Source organism: Taeniopygia guttata, chromosome 2, assembly GCF_048771995.1.
Source record: "Taeniopygia guttata chromosome 2, bTaeGut7.mat, whole genome shotgun sequence".
Classification (NCBI taxonomy): Eukaryota; Metazoa; Chordata; class Aves; order Passeriformes; family Estrildidae; genus Taeniopygia; species Taeniopygia guttata.
This window is the reverse complement of record NC_133026.1, coordinates 129,661,378-129,684,590: the sequence shown is the minus strand read 5'-3', so window position 1 is coordinate 129,684,590 and position 23,213 is coordinate 129,661,378. Positions and strand designations below refer to the sequence as shown.

General features: G+C 37.7%; 1 protein-coding gene across 2 annotated transcripts in view; it reads right to left on the bottom strand.

Moving 5' to 3' along the window:
- The window catches only part of MTDH (metadherin), a 31,186-nt gene extending 8,311 nt beyond the window's left edge, over positions 1 to 22,875 (bottom strand). For both annotated transcript variants that reach the window (XM_012571942.5, XM_030266455.4), the window contains exons 1-10: positions 22,261 to 22,875; positions 16,312 to 16,416; positions 12,598 to 12,679; positions 12,013 to 12,192; positions 10,575 to 10,643; positions 7,864 to 8,115; positions 5,128 to 5,214; positions 3,271 to 3,369; positions 1,101 to 1,225; positions 425 to 544 (exon numbers count right to left, since the gene is read on the bottom strand). In XM_012571942.5, coding sequence (XP_012427396.2) covers positions 425 to 544; positions 1,101 to 1,225; positions 3,271 to 3,369; positions 5,128 to 5,214; positions 7,864 to 8,115; positions 10,575 to 10,643; positions 12,013 to 12,192; positions 12,598 to 12,679; positions 16,312 to 16,416; positions 22,261 to 22,665 — 1,524 coding nt within the window. In that variant the 5' untranslated portion in view covers positions 22,666 to 22,875. The remainder of the gene's footprint in view (positions 1 to 424; positions 545 to 1,100; positions 1,226 to 3,270; positions 3,370 to 5,127; positions 5,215 to 7,863; positions 8,116 to 10,574; positions 10,644 to 12,012; positions 12,193 to 12,597; positions 12,680 to 16,311; positions 16,417 to 22,260) is intronic.
- Between the last annotated feature and the right edge of the window lie 338 nt (positions 22,876 to 23,213).

Below are 23,213 nucleotides of genomic sequence, written 5' to 3'. Positions count from 1 at the left end.
AAGAGAAAACTTCAATTTCTTTAATTCTCCTAACTAGCTATATTCACCAAAGCAGCTGTCTTTCAAAGGACATGAAGAAAAGGCTTCCCATGCAAAGGACAATTCCACCTGGAAGTATCTCTACAGTACGGAATCCAGATTCGACAGAAAATAAGAATTTCAGGATAAAAACTTTCCATGTACTTTGTGCTTTTCATAAATCCAGCAAAATTACAAATTATCCCATGTTCAACTTGTGAATACAACAGATTAAGGAAATACTAGTAAAATAAGAATTACTTTAACTCTTGACAAGCAATTGTACAGAATACAATCCCATTAAGAAATTAATTTCCGAAAAATAATTGTTCAAGATGCTGATAGCCAAAGGCAAGGCAGTTTTGTGAATTCCTTGCAATTGCCTTTTAAACCATTAAGATTTTACCTGTGCAGGAGAGTTGCCTTCTTCACCCTGCTTCTTCTTTTTCTTCTTCTTTTTCTTGGATTTGCCACTTGTAGAACTCTGAAGAATTTGCTCTGCTTTTTCTCTTTCGTTATCTGAAATCTTCATATAGGAACAGAAGGTATTTAGCATTTAAAATTACAATGAAACACACATATAGACTAAACATAAATCAATAGCTATAAGGAATTGCATATACAAGTGGAAATGAACACAGTCTTCTCTATTCCGTTCATTCTAGAAAGACAACATGCTTTACATGTGATCTGATAATACAGGTAGAGGAGCTGGAAATGGAAAAGGAAACAGACCACCAGGCACTAGTAGCATGGAAATACTGTTTTCCACAGTGTGAATTCAATATTGCCAAGAAGTATTTATAAAAGCAGATATAAACTCTCCCAGTCTATACTGATAATGTAGTCCTTATAATTATGGAAAGACAGAATAGTTTAAGATGGAGCTGACTTCCCTCTTCTCAGTAACATTCAGTGTTTTCCTTCTCTGTGTACAGAGCAAACACAGTTGTGCTACACCTATCACAGTGTAACTGTGATGAGAAATTACCTTTAGCATTACCCTTTAAGTTACTTTACTTTAAGAAATGGCAGTGCTAAGGCCAAAGTCCTGGAGCTAAGGAGAAAATATCACCATCTACCTTCTGAGTATCAGATCTCTCTTCACGCTGAGGAACAGAAGCAACTTTTTCTTCATCTACCCAGTTTCCCCACTCTTCTGCTGGTGCATTCCAATCAGAGCTTGGATCAGCTGAAGAAAGTCCATCTACAAAGATTAAAAGTTTTTTTCAGGAATATTGCCTTACTCTACAGGTGTTCATTTCCAGTTTAAAAATGAAAAAAACCCTACGCATATATCCACTTCTTGGTATCAAGATATAAATAGTAATTCCCTGTCTTTCTGAAAAAACAGTAAAGACTTTACTGATAAGTGGAGGACTTTTTAAAGTAATGAGTATGACAGTGATTTTACAGAGCCTATTCACAGCAGCAGCTAGCTACATGCAGTTGCTTCAAGACATTTTCCTAAACTATATGAAGAGGAACAAATTTAAGAGTTGTTATCTACCTTAAGACATTCTCCGCATTTTTTTTTTTAGCTGGTGAAACAATTAGGATTAACTGTAACACCGATCAATCTTGCTTTAGTAAGATTCCTTTACAAGTGATATATCTGAAACTGTAAATCTTACTGATTCAACTCAGCTTATAACTTTGCCATTTCTAATAATCTTTTTTTCCTAAGACTCTTAAGTCCATACTCTATTTTGTTATTATTCATTTATGATGGAATGATAGGTTTAAAGGGTCAGTTGCACAAAACCTAAAAATATCACAAGGGAAGAACTAAGCGTTAGACTGTTTAGTAGCAAGTTGCAGCAAGCTGGTTTCAAGACAGAACACGTTGTAAAAGACTACATTTTTATTTCACATTTACATTGACATCACAAGTATTTCTGCCCCCTAGCCTATATCAAATTGAAGAACAGGCAAATTTGGTCTACCAACTATGGTGGTATTCAATTTAAACAACTGAAAATAAAGTAAAAATAAAAAGCAGTAATAAATCCAATTAAATTTATTGGCAAACATTATGAAGCTAAAAACACATTAAGAGACCTTAAGATTAGTTAGAACATTTAGAATAGTCAGAAACTTTCCTAATAAACATATTATCTTAATGACACCTACTTCAGATGCTAAAATTTACGGATTTGAAAAATATTAATCAACACTTTTTTACCTATTGCCATCTCAGTAGTTGCTTAAGAAAAAAAAAAATCCATTCTTAGTAATAATAAAAACTAGTAATATTTGTACATACAGTTAGTTTTCTTATCCTGATAAAGTAGCAGGGTATATCTGTGTATCACTTTGGCCTAACCTGGTATTTGCTCACTTCTGTTAGTACACTCCTAGCTGACAATTATGACAAAATTCTATTAACAGAAGCTTCAGCCATAAATATTTTATACTCGATATGTGAATCAATTATGCTTTTGATAAAATGTAAAACTGATGACCTTCAAAGGATTAACAGAAATGTGCTTTCCTTATCCTTAACCTAGATTAAACACAAAAGGTAAGTTTCAAAAATACTTGGTAACAGAGCAATCATGCCAACAGTGGTGGAGTCAAGGACTGCATCAATCTATTCCACTGTTCCAGTCATTTAACTGCAATAAGTTCTTCTTAGAGAGAACCTAACATTCAGGGCTGCTTCTGTCAACTTCTGGCACAATTCTTCAGGTCAATGCCTAATGAGATGCACTATGCTTTTTCATAAACAGGGAGGAGAAAGTGAAACACTACAACTCCCAAGTAATTTAAGTTATTTCTATCCTGTATATACTTCCTATATATGCAAGAACTTCCTAATGTTAGCTAAATGAGAAAGCAAGTTATATTAAATACAAGAGTCTGATGTTGTCTTAACTCTCCAGTAAGGTACAAACACGTAAAACCAAACTGACTCAAATTCTATCTACTAAATACATGTTTTGCAGACTTGCAGTAGATTTTTCTCATCACTTGCAGCAAGACTGTTTCATGACAGATTTTTCTAGCTTAAAATGCATGAGCTCTCTCAGTTCTGAGTTTGAATATCCAAGTATTTTTCCTAAAATTAACCATTTTCTATCAGAATTTATTAAAATACTTCTAACTCCTTCAAACTGTCAGCTTACAGAATTCAAGTATTTTAGGTTTTTCCTCAGATACCCACCACTGTTTAATATGGGTAGCTAATATAAATAACTACACTTGAACAGTAATTAACATTCTGTTAATGAACATTTTAGAGGAACATACTTAACCCAGACCACTCGTCATCAACAGGGGTTTGAGCATGACTTAAATCCCACTGAAAATCAGAAGTACCAGCCTGAGAAACTGATTCGCTGTTGGAACCTGAAAGGAAATAAATAAAATTGTACTTGTAAGTTAGCAAGCTTCCTGAAGTTTTCTTGGGGAAGGAAGTCCAATCAAAGTAGGAAAGGCAGACAAAAGGCTCAAAGAAAAATGTCAGATTTTAAGGACTGTAGAAGACAGGAGAACTAGTAAGGTCTTGTGCATAAGGTATATTCAGAAGACAAGGAAGCTGAAGAAGGAAGACAAAGTCATGAGAAGAACTCAAAAAGAGATAAGAAGGATGAGTAAAAGCAGTCTTCTCAAACTGAAAAACATGAAGAAATTTCATGTGCAATAAAACTGTTACCCTGTTTCCATAAGATCTCTTACAGGGAAAAGCTTAAAAGAAAAGATCACTAGAAAGAAACCTCATTAATTACATTTGGCTCAAACAAATTATACATTACTAAGAATCCACTTCTCATTTAAAGCACAGGTTTCAAGAACATAAAAACAGCAGGATGAACAACATTAAGGCCAATACCAGTCATGATAACAGAAGGTGTTACACATCTAATGCAACTGTTTTCAGAAAAATAAACAACAAAAATCCCAGTTTCATAAAAAAGTAAAACAAACAAAAACTCATTGTAAGAATTAAATAAAATAGTATTTTACAGTAGGATAAAACTTCTGAAATTTAGTTTAAATAGAACCTCTGCAAAAGATACGCAGACGACAGAAATATGGACATGTTCTCATTTCTTTTGTGGTCACTTTGCATTACAACATTGTTGGCAAAAGTGCATAGAAGAAAACTAATACACTTCACTTTTTTATATTTCTCTTGAAGTTGAAATGGTGACATTGCAGTGGAATCTTAGCTCTGTGTGCCATCCTACTTTATTTAATAAATAGTCCTATGAACTTGGATTCAGGTGGTTGTTTGGGAGTTTTTTTTAATTAAAACTCTACATACAATTCAGACGCTGGACACTGAGCCTCAGCTTAACAGTTAAAAGCCTGTAAACTGCAATATAAGCAATTGTAGCCTAAGTGCATAAGCACTTGGCCAGCTACTTCCAAAATGAAAACTGCCAAGCCAAGCTCATGGTGTAAGCAAGCAAGAGCAGAAAGCCTGACATACGATCCCTTTATTGCATAATAAATCATTGTAGACTTATGTTAGTTGTTTAACACACAAGATTTATTATGAAGACAGGTTTGTACTCTACAGCACACAACCCTTCAAAAAAGAAAACCCCAGAGCTTCAGCATTTCCATTTATCATATAGAGGAAAGACTCAAAACTTCAAATCCTGCCTATGGAACATATTTTCAAAGTAGTGATTTAGCTCCTTGATGGGAAAAACTCAATCATCAAATAACAAGACTGGGGTAAATAGGCTTTCCTAGAAAAAAATTTTCAGATCTCTAACTTGAGACATTGCAATGCTGAGCAACCTCTAATGCCCATTATTTGGGCTTAACAAGCAAATAAGGCAGCAAAATAAGAAAACACAGAATCATAGAATGATTTGGGTTAGAGCATACAAAGATCACCACATTCCAAACCCCTCTAGCTCCAACCTTCTTACTAATATTCTGTGATTTATCTAGCTTTTGATTATCAACTTAATACAGTTACTTTATGGCATAATTTTAGCATAGGAAAATGGATTTTTAAGTATCTTCTGCCTTTTTGCAATACAGTTTTTAAAGAAAAATGAGAAAATGCATATTAGTATCACTTGACAAACTCTATTCCACCTGGTGGAGTAGAAGAGAGTGGAAAAATCTTTGGAAAGGCACACATACCAGAAACTCCAGGAGTTAATCCAAATGAGGAGAAGGAAGCAGAATTCTGTTCAGAGGTATTAATCCTTGCATCCACATTCCAAGCAGCTGTGGGGGAAGGGGAGGAAAAAAATAAAAAGAGCATCACACACTGCTGGCAATGTTGAAAATTTAGCTATTTAATTACAAATTGGATCACAAAAACTCTGACTAGTCCAGCCATGATGACATTTTACATAACTGAGAACATTAATTAATGCTGATAGAGATGTGACTTTATTAACACACAGCTTGAAACAATTTCCAAACTTTCTAAGACCATCTTCCCTTTACGGCCTTTTCTTATAAACGTTGCACAAAAGAGAAGTCAACTGTTTTTAGAAGTCAACTGTTTAGATCCTCATACTATTATTCCTCCCATTACTGCAATCATTAAGTTTTGAAGAGTACATGTAGATGGAACACAGATTACATTGTGTTTTATATACATATATGTTAAAGAATGCAATAAAATTCAGAACAAGTTTTGATGAATAAGAACTACTGCTTAAAAATGAAGACATACTAGACTGCTATATGCAAGGCAGAAAATAAGCAGAAATAGCCAGTAAAAACTACTAGTGTTTTTTATTCAGAATTACATTTACTTTAATGGGGGAGGAGGGGCTAAAAATGGACAGGTATTCCAGATGTCGTCCAAAAAGTAGATAGCCACTAACCCCCAATTTACTGACTCCTGTGTTAATGCATCCCAGCATACTGCTGCTGTCCTTTGCTACTAGGATCTACAGCTGACTCATGTCCAACTTGGTGCCCACCAAGACCCCTTACCCACAAAGCTGCAATCCAGGCAGTCAATATCCAGCCAGGGTTGCTTCCAACCCAGATTCAGCACTTGACATTTGTCCTCACTGAACTTCCTCGGGCTCCTGTTGGCTCACTACTATCAGGTTTAGGTCCTTCTGGATGGGATCCCTGACCTGGACTGTTTCAACTGATTCCTGCCCCCACATTTAAGTCTAATGTAATCTGGATGTGAATGACATGGTTGCCTCCTCCAGGTCATTTTTAAAGATGATAAACAGGACAGTTCTAAGTACAGCCCTGTGACATTCCCCTTGTCACCAGCCTCCAGGAAGAGTAGGACTTACTACCTTGGGACTGACCAGTTTTTCACCTGTTCTAGTTTGGATAGAACAACACTGTGAGACAGTGTTGAAAGCATTAGTCAGGTCATCATTTAAAACTTTCACTGTTCTCCTTCACCCAAAATATTATTCATTTTACCAGAAGCAAATCAGCTTGGTAGACATGATGTATCCTCAGCAACAAAACCAACAAAAAGCTGGCCAGCCACTACAAGCTGCCTTATTATAATACACAGCAGAACACATCAAGCTGGAACATGAAAAAAGCCCTTCACTTTCACTTGGCAATGGTAAAGCTTCCACAGGTATATCAGATCTAGCCTCAGGAACTTCATTTCAAAATATGACAGAGAAATAAAATAAGATCTAGACTTCTGCAGATTATGGCTGGGGTAGGGCTGTGTTTTGGATTTGTACTGAAAACAGGGTTGGTAATACAGGGATGTTGCTGAGCAGTGCTCACACAGAGTCAAGGCCTTTTCCACTCCTTGGCAGCAAGGTGGCTGGAGCTTGTCTCCCCAGCAAGTAGTTGGAAGAGATTCAGCCCAGAGAGGTGACCCCAACTAGCCAAAGAAATATTCCCTACCATGTGGCATCCTGATCAGTATATAAAGTCGGGAGAAGAAGGAGGATGAGAAGGGCATTCGGAGTTACAGTGTTTGTTTTCAAAAGTCACCGTGGCATGTGATGAAGCCCTGCTCTCCTGGAGATGGCTGAACACCGACCAGCCCATGGGAAATAGAGAATTATTTCCTTGCTTTATCTGCATGAACTGGTTTTGCTTTCTCTATTAAACTGTCCTTATGTCAACCCTTGAGTTTTCCAGCTTTTCTCCTTCCAGTTGTCTCCTCTGCTGGTGGGACAGTGAGTGTGTGGCTGGATGGAGCTTGGCTGCTGGCTGGGGTTAAGATTGGACAAGTCTGAAGTAACAGTGCTGACTACAAAGGAACACTGCTTCCCAGAAGAGATGAGGATACTTAGACTGAACAGTGGGAAGGGCCACGTTACATTTACTAATAAGCATTTACTAATAAGTTGATGATTGCTCCCCAGAGAGAAATCAAGAAATCTGTTCTCCATTACTACTATGGACAGCACAAGTAAAAAAGGCAGAAAATTGTACCGAGCACAAAAAAATAGTTTCTAATGAGAAAAACAGTGTAACACTAAGTGTCACAAGAGTTAAACAGTGTTTATGCCTCAGATGTAAAAAACACCTGCCAAAACCATACACAATTGATTTGATCATGTTGAATCAACAGAATAGACTTACAACCAGGGTTTTAAGACATTATTTAAAAGAAATTATGCTTCAAAATGGCTTAGTAATCATCTTCATAACTTCATGAAAGTGATATACAACATTGCATTCCTTCACAGAAATAATTTTATGTCAGATAAACTCAAAAAATCTGGTTTACCTGTACACAGAAACATAGATGCTAAGCCATCAGAACTTACAGTAAACAGAAATTGTTCACTTAACGTTTCACTAGACTACGTCAATATTTTTTAAATATATAAACATAGAAATATTTCAGAGATCCACTACTAAAAAATACATTTATGTAAAATTGCTACATGAAGCAAGTTCTTGGAAATGGCTTACCAATAGGAGTGAACAAAGAACGCTCTTTCCAGGGCCTGCCTACCAGGCTTACACCCCAGTCCTTTCCATTTCCATTAGCATCTCCAGTGTCTTGGCCCCAAGCCAATGTCTCAGTCTTCCTCTTCCCAGCTGCAGTTGAAGGAACAGATGTCCATTTCTCCTCCCCTACACCAATCTGTGAGGAGATTTTTACAGACTTCTCATTCCAGCTTCCCCCATTTACTGTATGGCTTTCACTCAATCCTGGAGAAACTTAATTACAACAATAACAAAAGAATTATTTAAAATAAGAACTGGATGAAGAATTAATATATCACTTATATAAACATTCACTTAATAAAAAACCCCCAAATGAACAGCAGCTTTGCTACACCAGTGTGATACAGACAGGGTTGCTGCTCTGTCTCAGCTGATTTTCCAGTTCAGATGATACGCACCATCTGTCTACTAACTTGAAGAGGGAGGAAAAAAACAGCACCAACTGCACTCTCTTTCCTCATCCCTGTCTTTATATGGCTGATGTATTGGTGAACCAGTGCCCCTAGATTAGAAAAAGGGTTGGGAGGGTACTTGCAATGCTGTCAGCTGATTTCTCTTGGAAAGTATGGGGAAGACTTGTGGAAAAACCCATGCACTAATTGGAGAGTATTTTCTGTTTCATAACTAGATGCAGCAGTTCTCCAAGCAGGATGCAGATGAATTACCAAGTATTAGGAAATACTTCTCAAACACTACACAGGATTTACAAAGAGCAGATATCATATGGACCATACAGTCCCTCTCAGTGACAGAAATCATAGCAACACTCAATTTGTAAGTAATATATTATATGTTTCACTAAGGTAAAAGACCACAACACTGCAAGAGTCTGTTACATGTTATCCTGATGAGAAATTACTAGCCACTGCAAGCTTAATGTATACTTTGAGAAGTCAGCAGTACACTGAGACAAAGATCATAATAAAAGTTTTTTAAGCTTCTTCATGTCCCTATAAAACATAAAGTCTAGTGCAGCCAGCCTCCCTAGCCTCCCCTCCTATGTATCACAAACCTTTCTTGAAGTGTGTTGTATATCAAAACTACTTTCTCCTTTTATATATGCAGTGGAAAAACAGAAAAACTGCTCTTCTACAAGCAATTAAAAAATATTTGCATATTACAAGTGTAACACTTAAACAGCAAACCAAACCCTTATGCACAAGTCAGTATCATATGCCAACAAAAAATACAGACCAAACATTTTATTTTTCAAATGAACTTGTAACTCAGGCAGCATCAACATGCCTAATTCAACCTTGCCTCACTGACACAGAATTGAGATATGCCTAGATTTTCTCAGACAAATCAATTCCAAACACAGACATCTGTAAGGTCACCACTGCTGTACAAAAAACACTGCCCTTTCTCTACAGCAGTAGCACTGCTCCTGTCAGTCAATGTCCTCCTAGTGTAATATGAAGTCTTTGGGAAGGGCAACAAAAGAATACTGAAGAGACAGAAACCAAACCGCAGTAGCTAGAAAAGTCTTTTTGCAAGTTTGCAAAAAGGCAGCAGGAGCTTGATTATTCTGTTTATTACACTACTCTCTTGTAAAAAACTAACTTTTAGAAAACCAGCCAGTTCTCACTGAATCACAGAAAACTGAAGACTGAAAAGGAGCTCTCAAAGTCACCTAGTCCCATCTTTTGTTCAATGCATAGCTAACTTCAAAATTATACTACGTTATTGAAGTTCTGGAAACCATAAAGGCTGATTGTCCAGAGATGCTTTGAACTATCTCATGAGAAGCTTTTTCCCTCATGACCTGTCAGAACTTCCCCTTACTGAAACTTGATTATTGTCTCCTCTTCTCCCATTAGGCATCTCTGAAGAATACAGCTCCCTCCTTCTGCGCCATGGTACAGGAAGTTTGTGTGTGAAACAAAGCTCTCAAAAGCAAGCAGAAAGGGTTTCACTTTCTGGATCTGTGTGCTTTTAGTAACTAAATTGTTGACTTGCTTATTTACACTAGCTATTTTTGATTAAAGCAACATAGCTAATGTTGGCTATATGTAAGTAACAATCATCTCGATTTCATTATCTCAAATTAATTCACTTCAAGTATTATTATAGCAGTATCTGTTATTAGAAAACTGTAAAGATTCACTAGTCAAGTATTTTAAGTTATGTGTATGACATAGGTCAAGTATGTTCTTTTTATAAACATGTATTTATATGTAAGAACTTTCAAAACTAATGTATTTATGCACCTCAAAGGAGAATGTAAAGAACTGAGTAATTTGTATATTCAACCTGAAACAAGTGTAAACTATAATCAGGATTTGTGAGCTCTCTGCAGTTATCTATACCAGGGTTTGAGAAAATAATTCATTAACACAAATAAGTGAGTAAATCTGAAAAGCTAGCATAAAGAATTTTTAAGTAGAGCTTAAAAATAAGTGCTACTGTTCTGTACATAAAGATTTTTATAGTAGGTAATCTGTCTGAAAATTCAAAATACTGAATTGTATTTCTACATGTAACAGACTGTTTTCAACTTCTTAAGAAATAACTGTAACTTAGAAGTAAAATATTTATATAGCCAAAAGAGCCAGATGTACAATAAAGTTCCATGTCAGTAACTCAAAATCTGCCACCAACAGTCGCTCTTTTCACTTCTGCAAAATACTTCTCTAGTTACTTTGGATGCCCAACAATAAATATTTTTTTACCTTGTGGAATTGATGATTCCCCCTTTGCAGGTTTAGAACTGTTAATCTGTGCATTCAAAAGTGCATCACCTGATTAAGAAGAGGAAACAAAGCTAGATGAAGCTTTTTTAAACAGCAACACCTGTAAAAATCTTCTAACAATACATTACTAATATTTTAAGAAAATAATATATTAGTACCTCACAGTAAATTAAGACATTTCCAGAAAACTTAAGGATAAAATTATAATACCCTATATTTTATTATTTGTGTTTATGTTGCAGACAGAATGCATTCAAAGACTAAGGACCCATATACCAAGTAACTGCAGATTTCAAAGAACTTAAACTATTTTCCCAATGAACAATGAGCATAAATTTACAACCAAAGCGTGGCTCTAAGTATTTCAGACCTGTAACTATTTCTAACTTCTACCTCACCATAAAAACACTAGCTACAGCTAAATTCTTTTTGGATTAGTCTTGTACAAGGTGATACACAAGATACAAAAAAAGTAGATACATGAAGGATTCTCACAGGAGAGGTTACAGTAGTTACAGTTAGCGACAGTGTATAAAGACAAACTCTGTTAAACTGACCGAAAAAAGCCAACAGGAAACAACTGATCTAGTCATCAGGGCAAAAATTATGCACTCAGTCAAGGTGCAAATGAGTGTCAACGAAACAGGAGGGTGAGGCATACAAATTTCAATAAATTGTTTCAAGGTATCAGACAGTTGTTAGACTCAGTCTTTTTGTCACTTTGTGCACTAGAACATTAAGTTTCATTTAATTAAAGAACCTATTTCTCAGTTTTACCCAAACATGAATTCCTGTGCCTACACATGCTTTAAAAGTAACCCATGCAATCTTTTGTTTCTCTAACAGCAGCAGCCGTATCTATTGAATCCTCAGCTACAGTAAATCTCAGCCACATGTGCCTTACCATTATGAACAGTTTTAGTACAGAATGCTACTAAATCTATGTTGGGAAAAAAAATACCTACATGTTAAGCAGTGAATGATATTTTAAGAGAACTTCAGAAGCATAGCCTTCCCACAAGGAAGTACTCAAAAAGTTAAGGAATTGGTGCTGCCTGCAGCAGTCCTGAGGATGCCTTTGAAGATTCTGAAAACAAAGGGCAGAGTCACAGAGCACAAGGGAAGGAACAGGGACAGGCCAACTCAGCTGTGCAGCAACCAACAGCACACCAGTGTAGATGGAGGCCAGTGCCTCAGCCACTTGCTCCAAAACATTCTCCTGAGCTTCCTCTAAAATACGGCTAGAAAAGGGGGAGTTTTGCACAATGAGAAAGTAGTTTTACACAGTTTAAAATAATTTCCTCAAGAGTTTCACCTCCAAATATACCTAACATGTATCCAAATCAGAGTCACTATTTAAGCATTCAAGTAAAGTTATCATTCTAAGACAAATTCACAGACCTATCAAGCATAATACCTTTATTTTTTCTGAGACCAACTGGAAGTGATGGTGTAGGCATCAGCTGTTCAATGGGTACAGTAACCGTGTTTTCTATGCCCTGGAGATTAGATTCTCCTGAGCCACCATCGTTCAGCACCTTGTCTCGCTTACGCTGCTGACGCTTCTCTCTGTTACTGATTTTTGTTTCCCAGGCTCCTAAAACATCACCCAAATGAAAACATCAATAAGTCAGAGAGGAAAGAAAATTTTTTAGCTTGTATCATATCAAACAGAAGCTTGAGGGCAGTTTAATCAGTCAGCTTCAACCTTAGATTGAAAACAAATGGCGAAAGGTAAGTTTTGCTGTGATAATACTCGGCTTCACAGAGCAAAACATGAACAGCATGAGCACCTTACTATCCATAATTTCTCAGTTTTTGTAAGATTACTTTTAAAAAAATCAGTTGAAGTTACTAAATATTGTTGTTTCAAAGATCAGACTTCCATATCTGACTATGAAGTTATGAGTTTCTCATGTTTCTTTATGAACCAAACAGCAGTAAATCTTAAACAGCATTTAAGCCATAATATTTGCATTTTGTGTATGTTTGTGTTCAGTACCTTCATCAACTTCCTTTCCATCTAGACGAGACGAATCCTGAACTGTTTTGGAATCTCCTTTTGATTTCTTTTTTTTCTTTGACTAGAATGAAAAGAAAACATTTTCTTAACGATTACTTACTGATCACTTGGCATAGTGATTCAGAACTCCCTCCCCACCTAAAATACAGGAATAAATTTAAAACAGATTGTCCTGAACATCCCCCTGTGAAAGACTTACACAGCACAGAATTGGCAGGTGGGGGGAACATTACTTATGCTGCAGAGTACAAAGCCAGGTAGAAGAAGCTATGCTGGCAGCATCACAGTCACAGAGAGTAATGAGCTGTTTAGCAGGCAGATGCCACTCTGTCAAAATTTGTTTTGTGCAGAAGTATAAAGTTACACATGGAGAAATAAATAATGCCAGTAACTCATTAAAAAAAAAAGATTTTAAAAATCCAGCTTGGAAATTATTTCAAAACACAAGCTGTGATTAGAGCCCATACATTCCAAACTTTTTTTCCCCCAAGGTTTCATCAGTTATGGCTTCTTGGATATAAGAGCTAAGCTAAACAAATAGGAACAGAATGACTGCTTCTGCAAATAGTTTTGGTGCAACAGGTAGCAATATAGTGTTGAAAAGATAGTATTGAGAAAAAAAAACCCCAATATATAAGGAGAAAATATATTGCAGAAAGCCTTGGAGCAAATTGACTTGACTACCTTCTTAGAAAGAAAATACAGTAATGAAAAGCTTTTCAACCTAGTAAAGAAAGGTATAAGAACTATCAGATAAACATGAATGAAAAACAACAAGACTTGTAAAAGAAATACGGTTATCCACTCAAATGTTATAAGGCAAACTATTCACTTATTCACTATCTCTGAAATACTCTAAGAATGCTGGACATCTTTCCAGAATACATCTGCCAGAGTCAGACTAGTAATTGCCAGCTGCATAACTGAGTTCCCACTATTTGGTTTTGTTGTCTTAAATGTCCAAGAAGTGTCTAACAATCTCTCTAGAATGAAGATTTGGTAACACCTAAATTACTACCCAAACTGAATTTTCATTTGCCCAGCAGACTACCTTTGCCCACATACCAGCTAACTAACTTCAGAAAAGCCACCAAAAGAGAAGGGCTGGTTTCAAAAGCAACCTCAGAAGAATTGGTTCTAAAAATATGAACAAATAAAATTATTTTCTAGGGCAACTTCTAAGGAAAGAATTGAAAAGGAAAGTGAAAATTAGCATTAAAATTAGTTTTAAATTGCCTGTTCAAGCTTGAACAGAGAAAGATTACTACGTTTCTACCTTTGTCTCCCATTTGCAGCTACACTGAGACTGGAACTTGAGATCCTAAAGTTTCCATCCACAAAGCCTTAACTACTCAACTTTGGCACTACGAGAACACCTGAAATGACTTTAGAAGTCTCCCAGACAACAGTTCAAGATGACTACTCCTTCAAATTGTAACTTCAGTTTCCTTAAATAACTAGCTCCTATGTAAGTATTGCCATCAAATTTTATACGTTTCAGGAAAACATCGAAGTTTAACAGCTGAAAAAGAAGATCGTGATTAACAAACACTGTTTTTAAAAAGTTCAAGAATGGAAATCTTGAAAAAGTGTTTATTTTCCTAAACTGTGTTATCCTGTTCTGGAAAACCATCCTTTTTTATCCAATTAACCCACCACCTGCTAAACTTTACCGTACCAGTTGCTATCTCACTAGCAAACTGACAGAAACAGCAAGAGATGCTAAAGCCAGAGCAAGCCAGTGGGTCATTCTGCAGAATTCTATGCATCAGAGTGTCACCTTCTGCAACACACAAAGATGCCAGTGTTGGCTCTGCCAACAACCAAAGAGCACATGAGGAATACTGCAAGCCTGACAAAATTGTTTAAGTCTTTAGGATGCATTGTGCCCCATGCAAGAACAATAGAAAAATAAACCTTTCTTCTGAGTAATCATTTCTAGTATTCAAGATAAAGCAGTTATGTGCTTGCAAACAGAATGGATGATGGCATTTTAACTTCCCACGATTTCAGCCACAGAGTCACTTCTTAGGGAACAGTCCCTTCTACTAAACACTAAAAAAAACCCTGTACTGTGGCAAGTCACTAATTGCAGAATAATAAACCCTGTGAACAGAGTCCAGACATTACCCAAAGCTTCCCCTCCCACAAAGCAAAAAAACATACATGAAATTCACAACTCTGAAGCAGCCAAGAAATAGAGAAACATAAAGGATGTGTGATTTTCACTGAATGCATATATTGGAGCACAAAAAAATAACCATGCCCTTCAGGCCATAGATTAAATATATATATGTACACACACGCACATAAAACTTCAATCACAGTCACTGTCTTACACCATCCATCCTCCCAAAGATGGTACACAAAGACACCTATACAGGACTCCCTGCAACCTCAGCAAGTTTGTAATGTCACAAATGTTAGAGATGTCCTGAGAAGCCCAAATAATTAGAAGCCTCTACAGTTACCTGTAATTCAAAGGAAGTTCTTAAGTATGCTTTTAATTGAAGGGTAACAATTTACTCCTGACTCAATAATTTTTTGCCCACGATCCCCCAGAGTGATATGAAAACACAATTTGCATAATCATCCACATCCACTTAGTGGTACTCATTGCCGAGAGTTTCAACTTCTCATTTTAAAATTCAGGTCACTATCTTTGCAATTTTAACATGAAGTTGAGTTTAGAATTTAAGCACCTAATCTACTTGAAAACCTGCAAATAGAGTTATTCATTCAGGTTCAAACTGTGTTATGTTCTTGGGGAAAAAAAACAGCAAAGTCAATCTGATATGCAAAACATGGGGAAGAGAAAGAGCCACACAACATGGAACTTCAAGGCAAACCTATTTCACAGAAAAGTCACTCAATTTGCCAAATGCAAAAATATTTAAAGTCCTACAGCAAACTAAAAGGACACAGTCTTTTAGCCAAAATACAAACTGCAAAGTAAGTTACTGGGAGGGTAAGCAAGTGTATTTATTCAAGCTTGAATGAGGTAAAGAAATGACAACAATCATGGAATGGCCATATCCATGTTGCCCAAAAATGACAGCATATATAATAAAAAAGATTAGTCCTCCCCGTTCAAAAAATAACAGTCAGTAGTAAGGTTACCTTTTAGATTAGACATTGCAGATTGATGTTTAAAAATATATTTTTCATGTATCTGCTTAATCTGCATAACAAAAAACTCACACCACACTTCAAAGCTCACATTTATCATCAAAAATCAAGAGCTCTAATTACTAATGGATACATCTGGCAAAAGAAATAAGCAGGCACATGGTCTAAATCCTTTGAATAGTAGTCCCCCAATCGGTAGACCATTTACAAGGCACTTTAACAATACTATCATTATGCTGCATCCCCATAGAAGCCATCAAGATGAAACAAACTTTATTTCTGTAGGCTTAACACTGTCACATGATGAACAGACATATCAGTGTTTAGTGGGGGGCTGGGAGCGGAGTTTCCTTAACAAACATTCTGCGATAAGGCATGTCTCAGAAGTGAAGAAAATACTACTTTAGCTCTTTTCAACTCCAAATTAAATTAGTACTCTTCATAGTAAGAAATCTGCCTCTTCATTCATATAAGTAACAGGATTTCAAACCAAAACCCAAGTTATTAGATACTGAAATAATATAAATCAAACTTCAACATTTTTGTTTTGTATCCATAACTAACCTTTTCATTCTTCTTTTCTGTGTCCACAGGCTGCTTTATATTGTCTTTACGGACAGTTTGTATTACTTCATCTTCAGATACATCAATGAAAGACCGTCCATTAGGCTGTGTAAACAATCAGCATAAATAATAAAAAAAATTAGAGAAAGCAGATGAAGCAAAGCTCAAACTACACTATTACTGAAATGCAATTACTTGTTGACAGAAAATCGCTTGTAAGATTATTGAATAAAGCAGACCAAATTGTGGATTGTTGTTCAAAGGATATACTGCAATTCTGTATTTACCAAACACAGAAATGAAAAAGGAAAGAGAACAGGTCTTCTCATTTCATCTCACTCCTATTCAGTCCAGGAATTTAATAACAAAAGGTTGATTTCTGAAATTTATCAGCTTTTAAGATTACCTGAAGCTGTTCTGAAAACTGATTCAGAACAGCTACAGTTGTATGTAGCATAAATTATCTAATTAAATTAACACAATTAACACTTTGTAGCAGTTCAGCAAGAGGACTAATATTTAAAAGCAATTTCTACATTAAGCAAACATCTGCAATTTCCCTCCATGCATATCCCTCCCAACTCACTTCCTTCACAAGTTAAATTTCACAGCAGAAGAGAAATTAGAAATCAAACATGAAGCATGACTAAGCAGGGTACCCCATTGTTCTTTTCAGACAGACTTGGTTACAGGTGTTACATTAGTCTACCATTTCCCCCTCAAGCAATTATGGAAAGAAAATTAGCATGTATTATTCAACATATAAAATTAAAACCCTGGACAAACATTAAACAAGTCTTTACATTACTTTTGACAGCAAAGGCATACACCTTAGCCTACATATTCCCAATACAGAAATGTAACAATTTAGAAATAATTTACTTCTAACAAAAGGCTATGACTGAAGTTACTCTGCTTAAATGCAGAAAAGATGAAAATATTATACTACAGTCAACCATTAATTTCACTGCATGAAAAACAATTGTTAAGAATAGTAAATTATAGAGTCCACAAAATGTCACTGGTTCACGTTCAGAATGACTCAGACAAATTAATGACTGGAAACTAAATAAGCACAAATAGCTACTTCAAATTAATTCCCAAAATTCTTTCAAAATAAATTTCAAGCTCTATTACCTTTAGTTATTTTTTTACTATTAAAAACCCAAAAGTTATTATAACTCTGCATCACACAAACCTAAATGCTTTCAAGTAAAACAAAAGCCTATCACAACTTAGTGTCGCCTACTCCTTCAAATATTAGACCTGATTCTCAATTTAACTGTTACAAGCATTTAAGCCTTGCCACATTGTGTTATGCTCACAAACCACCCTTGGCATGATTTCACTAGTGCGTAACATAGTATTGCTTACTGTAGTTAGCAAGCATGCCAACTTCTTCAAAGTAACTATAAATAGAAATTGAAAGATCAGGTCACCTAACCCCTCTTCTTCAACAACCAGCTTAAACTAGACTTCTAATATCTAATATGCGGTACATTTCCCTCAGCATTCTGACAACAACGTATATTTTACAAGTCTGGTCTAGGAACTCTCTCTAAAAGTTCTTCTCAAAAAAATCCACCTTATTAGTATATTCCACAGGGATACCAAAGAACTGATATTTAATCTTGAAAATAACTCATTGCTAAAACTTAGTTCTTGTGCCTCTCTATTTTCTCCAGAGACTGTTTAGCAGTAAAGTTAGATAACATATTGGATGCATCTAGTATTGGATGTGTATCAAAAAAGTTTACAGCCAACTAACTTTTTAAATTCTGTACCTTGCTTTTTTAGCTATTACACATATACCTTAAAGTGAAAACTACTTTCTTAATCCCTCATAACTATTCAATAAATAGAAGTTTTAATCTTTAATTTAAAAATACTTCAGCTCTTTCTCTGAACTAATGAACTAATTCATATCAATTAAAATTACCCCTGGAAAAATTCATCCACATGACTGTTCAAAATGCTATCTGATCATTTAAACAACAACTTTTAGAAATATGTTAGAAAACTTGAATTTTGATACATTTGGGGAGAAATACATCCCTTAATTGTAATACCCTCCTTTCCAGTAGAAGCTTTCCACATTTACTTTCTGCCCATAGATGAATCACAGCATTTTAACCAAAATCCACGTGACCATTTTTGGATATATCAAAGAAAGCAACAGAAGCAACAAAGAAGAAAGTTTTTCTACAGTATTCAGAAATGTTTAATTTTAAAAAGACAACTACAGCCCAAAGCTTTAAACTTTATGGATAATATATTAAACATCCACTGACAAAATTAATTAACTCAAAATTGTGCAATTTATAATTTACCAACTTCTCAACCCTCATCTTAAAGCTGTCAGGCATGATGCAACAAGACAGGAGTAATGCTGTCAGTAACAGTATTGATTACTGAATACTTTTCTTGCCTGAGAACCATAAAATTCCAATACTTAATAAACCTTTTTCTGCACACATTTATATGAGGGTGTTAAGATATACCAAATGTTGAAAAGGTTTTGCTTAGACTGTCAAAACAAAAAGTACTCTTTAAACATGATAGTGCAAAGGATAACTCAGTTTCACACTTCAAAGAGGATTAATGAAATTGTTATCACCTCAATCTTACAAGGCTGTATTAACCAAAGTCCTCAGTTACACATTATAAAGATACCTCTGCTTCCAATATCTTTGGCCAATGAAAGAATCTGTTTACCAATGTTTTCTGTAAGCTTCTCTTCAGAAAGAAACTAAGCAATTTTCTCTGAGGCCTGAAGACACCTACAGCCCTACTTTTGCCATTTGACCATTAACATATACACAAACCAACACCTGAGTATCTGCTGAAAGTATTAAGTGCAAATAAGCAATAAATAACCATAGCCCAGAAATTTCTTTAAGCAGATCAAATATGAAACTTCCTCAAATGAATGCAAATTACTAGAGTGTGCAGCATTTATTCTCCAGACGTACAACAAACAATACGAAGTACAAAGTCAATTTGGTATTTTCCACATCTACAAATAGATGGTGTGAATGGCTTCCTAAAGTGGTAGCAGAGCACAGAAGATGGCTACTCTCAAGTTTCTGTGGTGTTTGGCAGATTGCACAGAAACTATGTAAGAACAGCTTCACTTTTTTCTGCTGAAGTAGGAGAGGCATAGTAATTATTCAGAAAAGGAAGGAATCAAAAGTAAATATCAAGTTTTACAGACAGAAAAAAATTTCTCAATGAGGCCAAAGCCCTCTGCCTCTTCCAGGAGTTAAAACAAAAACAAAAAAAGAAAAAAGCAGTTTCAGGTTTACTGCACAGAATCTGATGTAAAGACACCATTATACCTTGCTCCTAGCAGCCTGAGAAAGCCAGAACTGGCTCTGTAAACTTTAATGTTAATGAATGGCTAAACAGTTTCAGCTCCATTTTTTTCTCATTCTGTTCATAGCCAGTAAATAAACAGAATCTCATAGGTGCTATTGTATTCAGTCAATGCAGCGTTATTCAAAGAAACCTATTTTACTAAGAACATGAGGTAAGTTGTACCCTACTTACACAGGTACTGAATAAAGCCACATGCAAGGAAAAAACCAATTAATACTCTTCCTCAAAAAAGCTACAGTGAAGAACACTTCTGATCCTGACTGATGAGTGTTACACATCACCTGCCATACAGTGAGCTCAGTAATTCTGTATTAAAGTAACCCTACAGCTTTTAATTAGACATCTGTAGTGTGTTCTTAAAGCCACGGACCAGTTGCTCTAAGCTTTCTGAAAGGCTCACAATGGAAATCTAGACCGTGGCATAACAAGCCCTGTAGTAAATCTACTGGTAATAGGCTTACTCTTTTCCCCTCCCAGCCCTCCGTATTAGCATCACAGCACACAAACCCCACGTTGAAAATGACCAGGCAGCAATCTGTAAGAATTTTTGCTGCATCTTTAAGTTTCCAATGTTATTTTGAGAATTTTTCACATATAAGTCAGAAAACACTGGGTCATGCTAATATTGGTCTGTCTAAACTTATCTTGGAAAATGAGCACAAAGTAGGCCTGTTAAACTTTGTCACTGGTATAAACTTATTTGCACTACAGTTAATGATTCAGTTTGTTTCCAGATTTCCTTCTGGAAGAAGGTAGGATTTTTTTCTATCTCACCATGGAAATGATGAATACAAAGTACTATAAAAATAACTTCTAAAATCTTAATGATACAGAATGACAGCTTAAAAATTACTTCGCTCTTTTGATTACAAAAACATTTGCTCTTACATTGCCTTAGCTTTATTCTATTCCTATGTAAACCAAGCTCAATAGAGTACAATTATTCAAATTAATGAAAAATGTCCGTTTTTATATAAAATTACTAAAGTTCATTTTCATGAAGCTGTATACTACAAAGCATTGTCAAGTCAAGAGTGACATCTGCCTATTCACTCAATTTTCTGTGGAGGCATTTTTAATGTCTTAGGCAATGACTTGCAAGAGTTTATTATTTGTTTTCATATTGCAGTTTCAACGAAATAAATGAACCAAAATCGATTTAATTTCTAGGATTAGTCTTTCTGTTGTCAAGAATGCACAACATATTTATTTGACACTGAAGTATCTGCTTCTCAAGATGGCAAAAAATTTACATCTTTAGCATGCCTTCTCCAAAATGGAGAACATAGCCACACTGGAAAGATTCTGAATCATGTTTCCTCTTCTTGGTGCTCAGTATTCAGTCTCTTGCAACTTCCAGAAACAACTTCAGTAGTTCAGTGTTCAAAGACAGGCTGATAGCCCATGCAGACTTTTTTTTGTTTATGTTCTAGTCTTATACTCTCATTAAAAAGTTTCCCAAACTTCTCAAATGTTAATGCTGCCTCAGACTCAAATGAAGATACAAATCCATTGTCTCTCCTTTCTCTCATCATTAGGGAAAAAATTCAGATTTTATAGAGCAAGATATAATTATATGACACAGTTGTAATAGGCAGGGGACATCTGTTACACTTTCATTCCTATAATCCATTTGGACATAAATAGGATTACAAACATCCTAACAATATAAAAGCTATAGAAGCAATCCCTTCAAGCCTCAAAACTATGACAACTGTAAGTTTTAAAAGGACAGTTGACAATTTCTGCATTCTACTTATTTTCTCTTAAGTGGACACATACTGCCAAAGATGGAAGATTCCCACACCACAGATTAAGGATTTAAAAAAATATAAATTACAGGAATGTTCTCTTTTTAAGGGGCTGCTAAGACACAGATTTCCTTATTAAAGGAGATGATCCTTGCTGTAATAACCAAATCAGACACATTCCTACTGAGGCATGCTCACAGCAACATTGACACTAACACGTTCCATTGAAAATGAAAAGCAAAAAGCTTACTCAAGTTTGAATCATCACAGCGTTTAGAGGGCTTAAAATGCTGTTTCCAATAGTCTTTACCTGTCTAGACTACAACTCCTGGCTCAAAATTCTAAGCCATGCTACGGTCTCCACTACTGGTAGCTAACCCTACTATTCAGTGAATAATAATAGCAATAGCACCTTTCATATGATTTTTGTTTAAAATAAAATGCTTCCAAAGAGCCAGCCTTTCCCTCATCACCCAGGTCTTGTTTAAACGCGTAGTTTACTACAGTGCTGCTCCTCCAGATTTTCAAAGCAACAAAATAACTCAGACGACGTGAGACAGCTCCAGAGCAGTCAGGACTCCCCCACCCCTTTCTTTCACAGGCAAATACCGCACGGCGGATCGGGGAGAGCTCTATGGCACCCAGATCCTTCCCACCGCGACAGGGCCTGGGGAGCGGCAGCCGGCTCGGGGCCACTCTCCAGACGCGACCCCCTCGCCTCCCCTCTGGGAGCGGGCCGGGTGCCGCAGCCCGCCCAGTCCCGCCGCTGTCAGCACGCCTTTCACCCCCGCTGCCCTCCCGGCCCTCGCACCCCTCTTACCCGCGCCGCTCTCTCCGGCAGCTTCTTCCTGTTCCGCTTCTTCTGCTCATCGCCTTTGAGGTTCAGCTGCCCGGGGCCCGGGCCCGCCGCCTTGCCCGGGCCCCCGCCGGCCGTCAGGCCCGCGCCGACCGCCTCGTCACCCTTCCTCACGGCCGCGCTCCGCGCCGGCTTCTTGCGGAGGCCGCCCCCGCAGGCCGCGGCCAGCAGCAGCCCCAGCAACACGAACCCCAGCGCGGCCGGCACCGCCAGGGCGAGCCAGGCGGGCAGCGCCTGCGGGTCGAGGCCCAGTTCGAGGCCCAGCTCCGCACGCAGCAGCCCCAGCCCGCCCGACAAGGCGTCCCGCACCCGGGCCGCCGCCTCCTCAGCCCACCGGGCCGCCGCCTCCTGCCAGCTTCCTGCAGCCATCGCGGTCCCCGGCCTCGCAGAGGCCCGAACCGAGCGGGGTGGCGAGGGCGCGCTCAGGCCGAGCGCATCGCGGCCTCGGGAGAGCCCCGCCGGCCCGGAGGCACCGGGGGTGGGGGTAGGGTGGGACGGGACGGGACGGGAGCGGAGTCTCCGCGGGACGCGGCTGCCTCAGCCTCGGGGCCGCCCGGGTCTCCTCCTCTTCCTCCTCCCCGCCCTCCGCCTCGCGCGCGACGTCACCGCCCCGCCGCGCGCCCGCCGCAGCGCGCCGCCACAGCCGCCAGAGCCATCAGCGCCATCGGCGCCATCAGCGCCGCGCGGGGCGGGGCTGTGCCTGTGCCTCCGCCGCCTCCGCCTCCTTCTCCTCCTTCTCCTCCTTCTCCCCGGAGCGCCCGGCCCAGCCCAGCCCAGCCAAGGGCGGTGTCGGCGGGGAAGGCAGCGATCTCGACGTGGCAGGCAGCGAACGGAGCGGGAGCGGCCGAAGCCGAGGTCTTCCAATCTGAGGTCATCAAATCCAACCTATGGCCGAACACCACCCTGTCTACTAGACC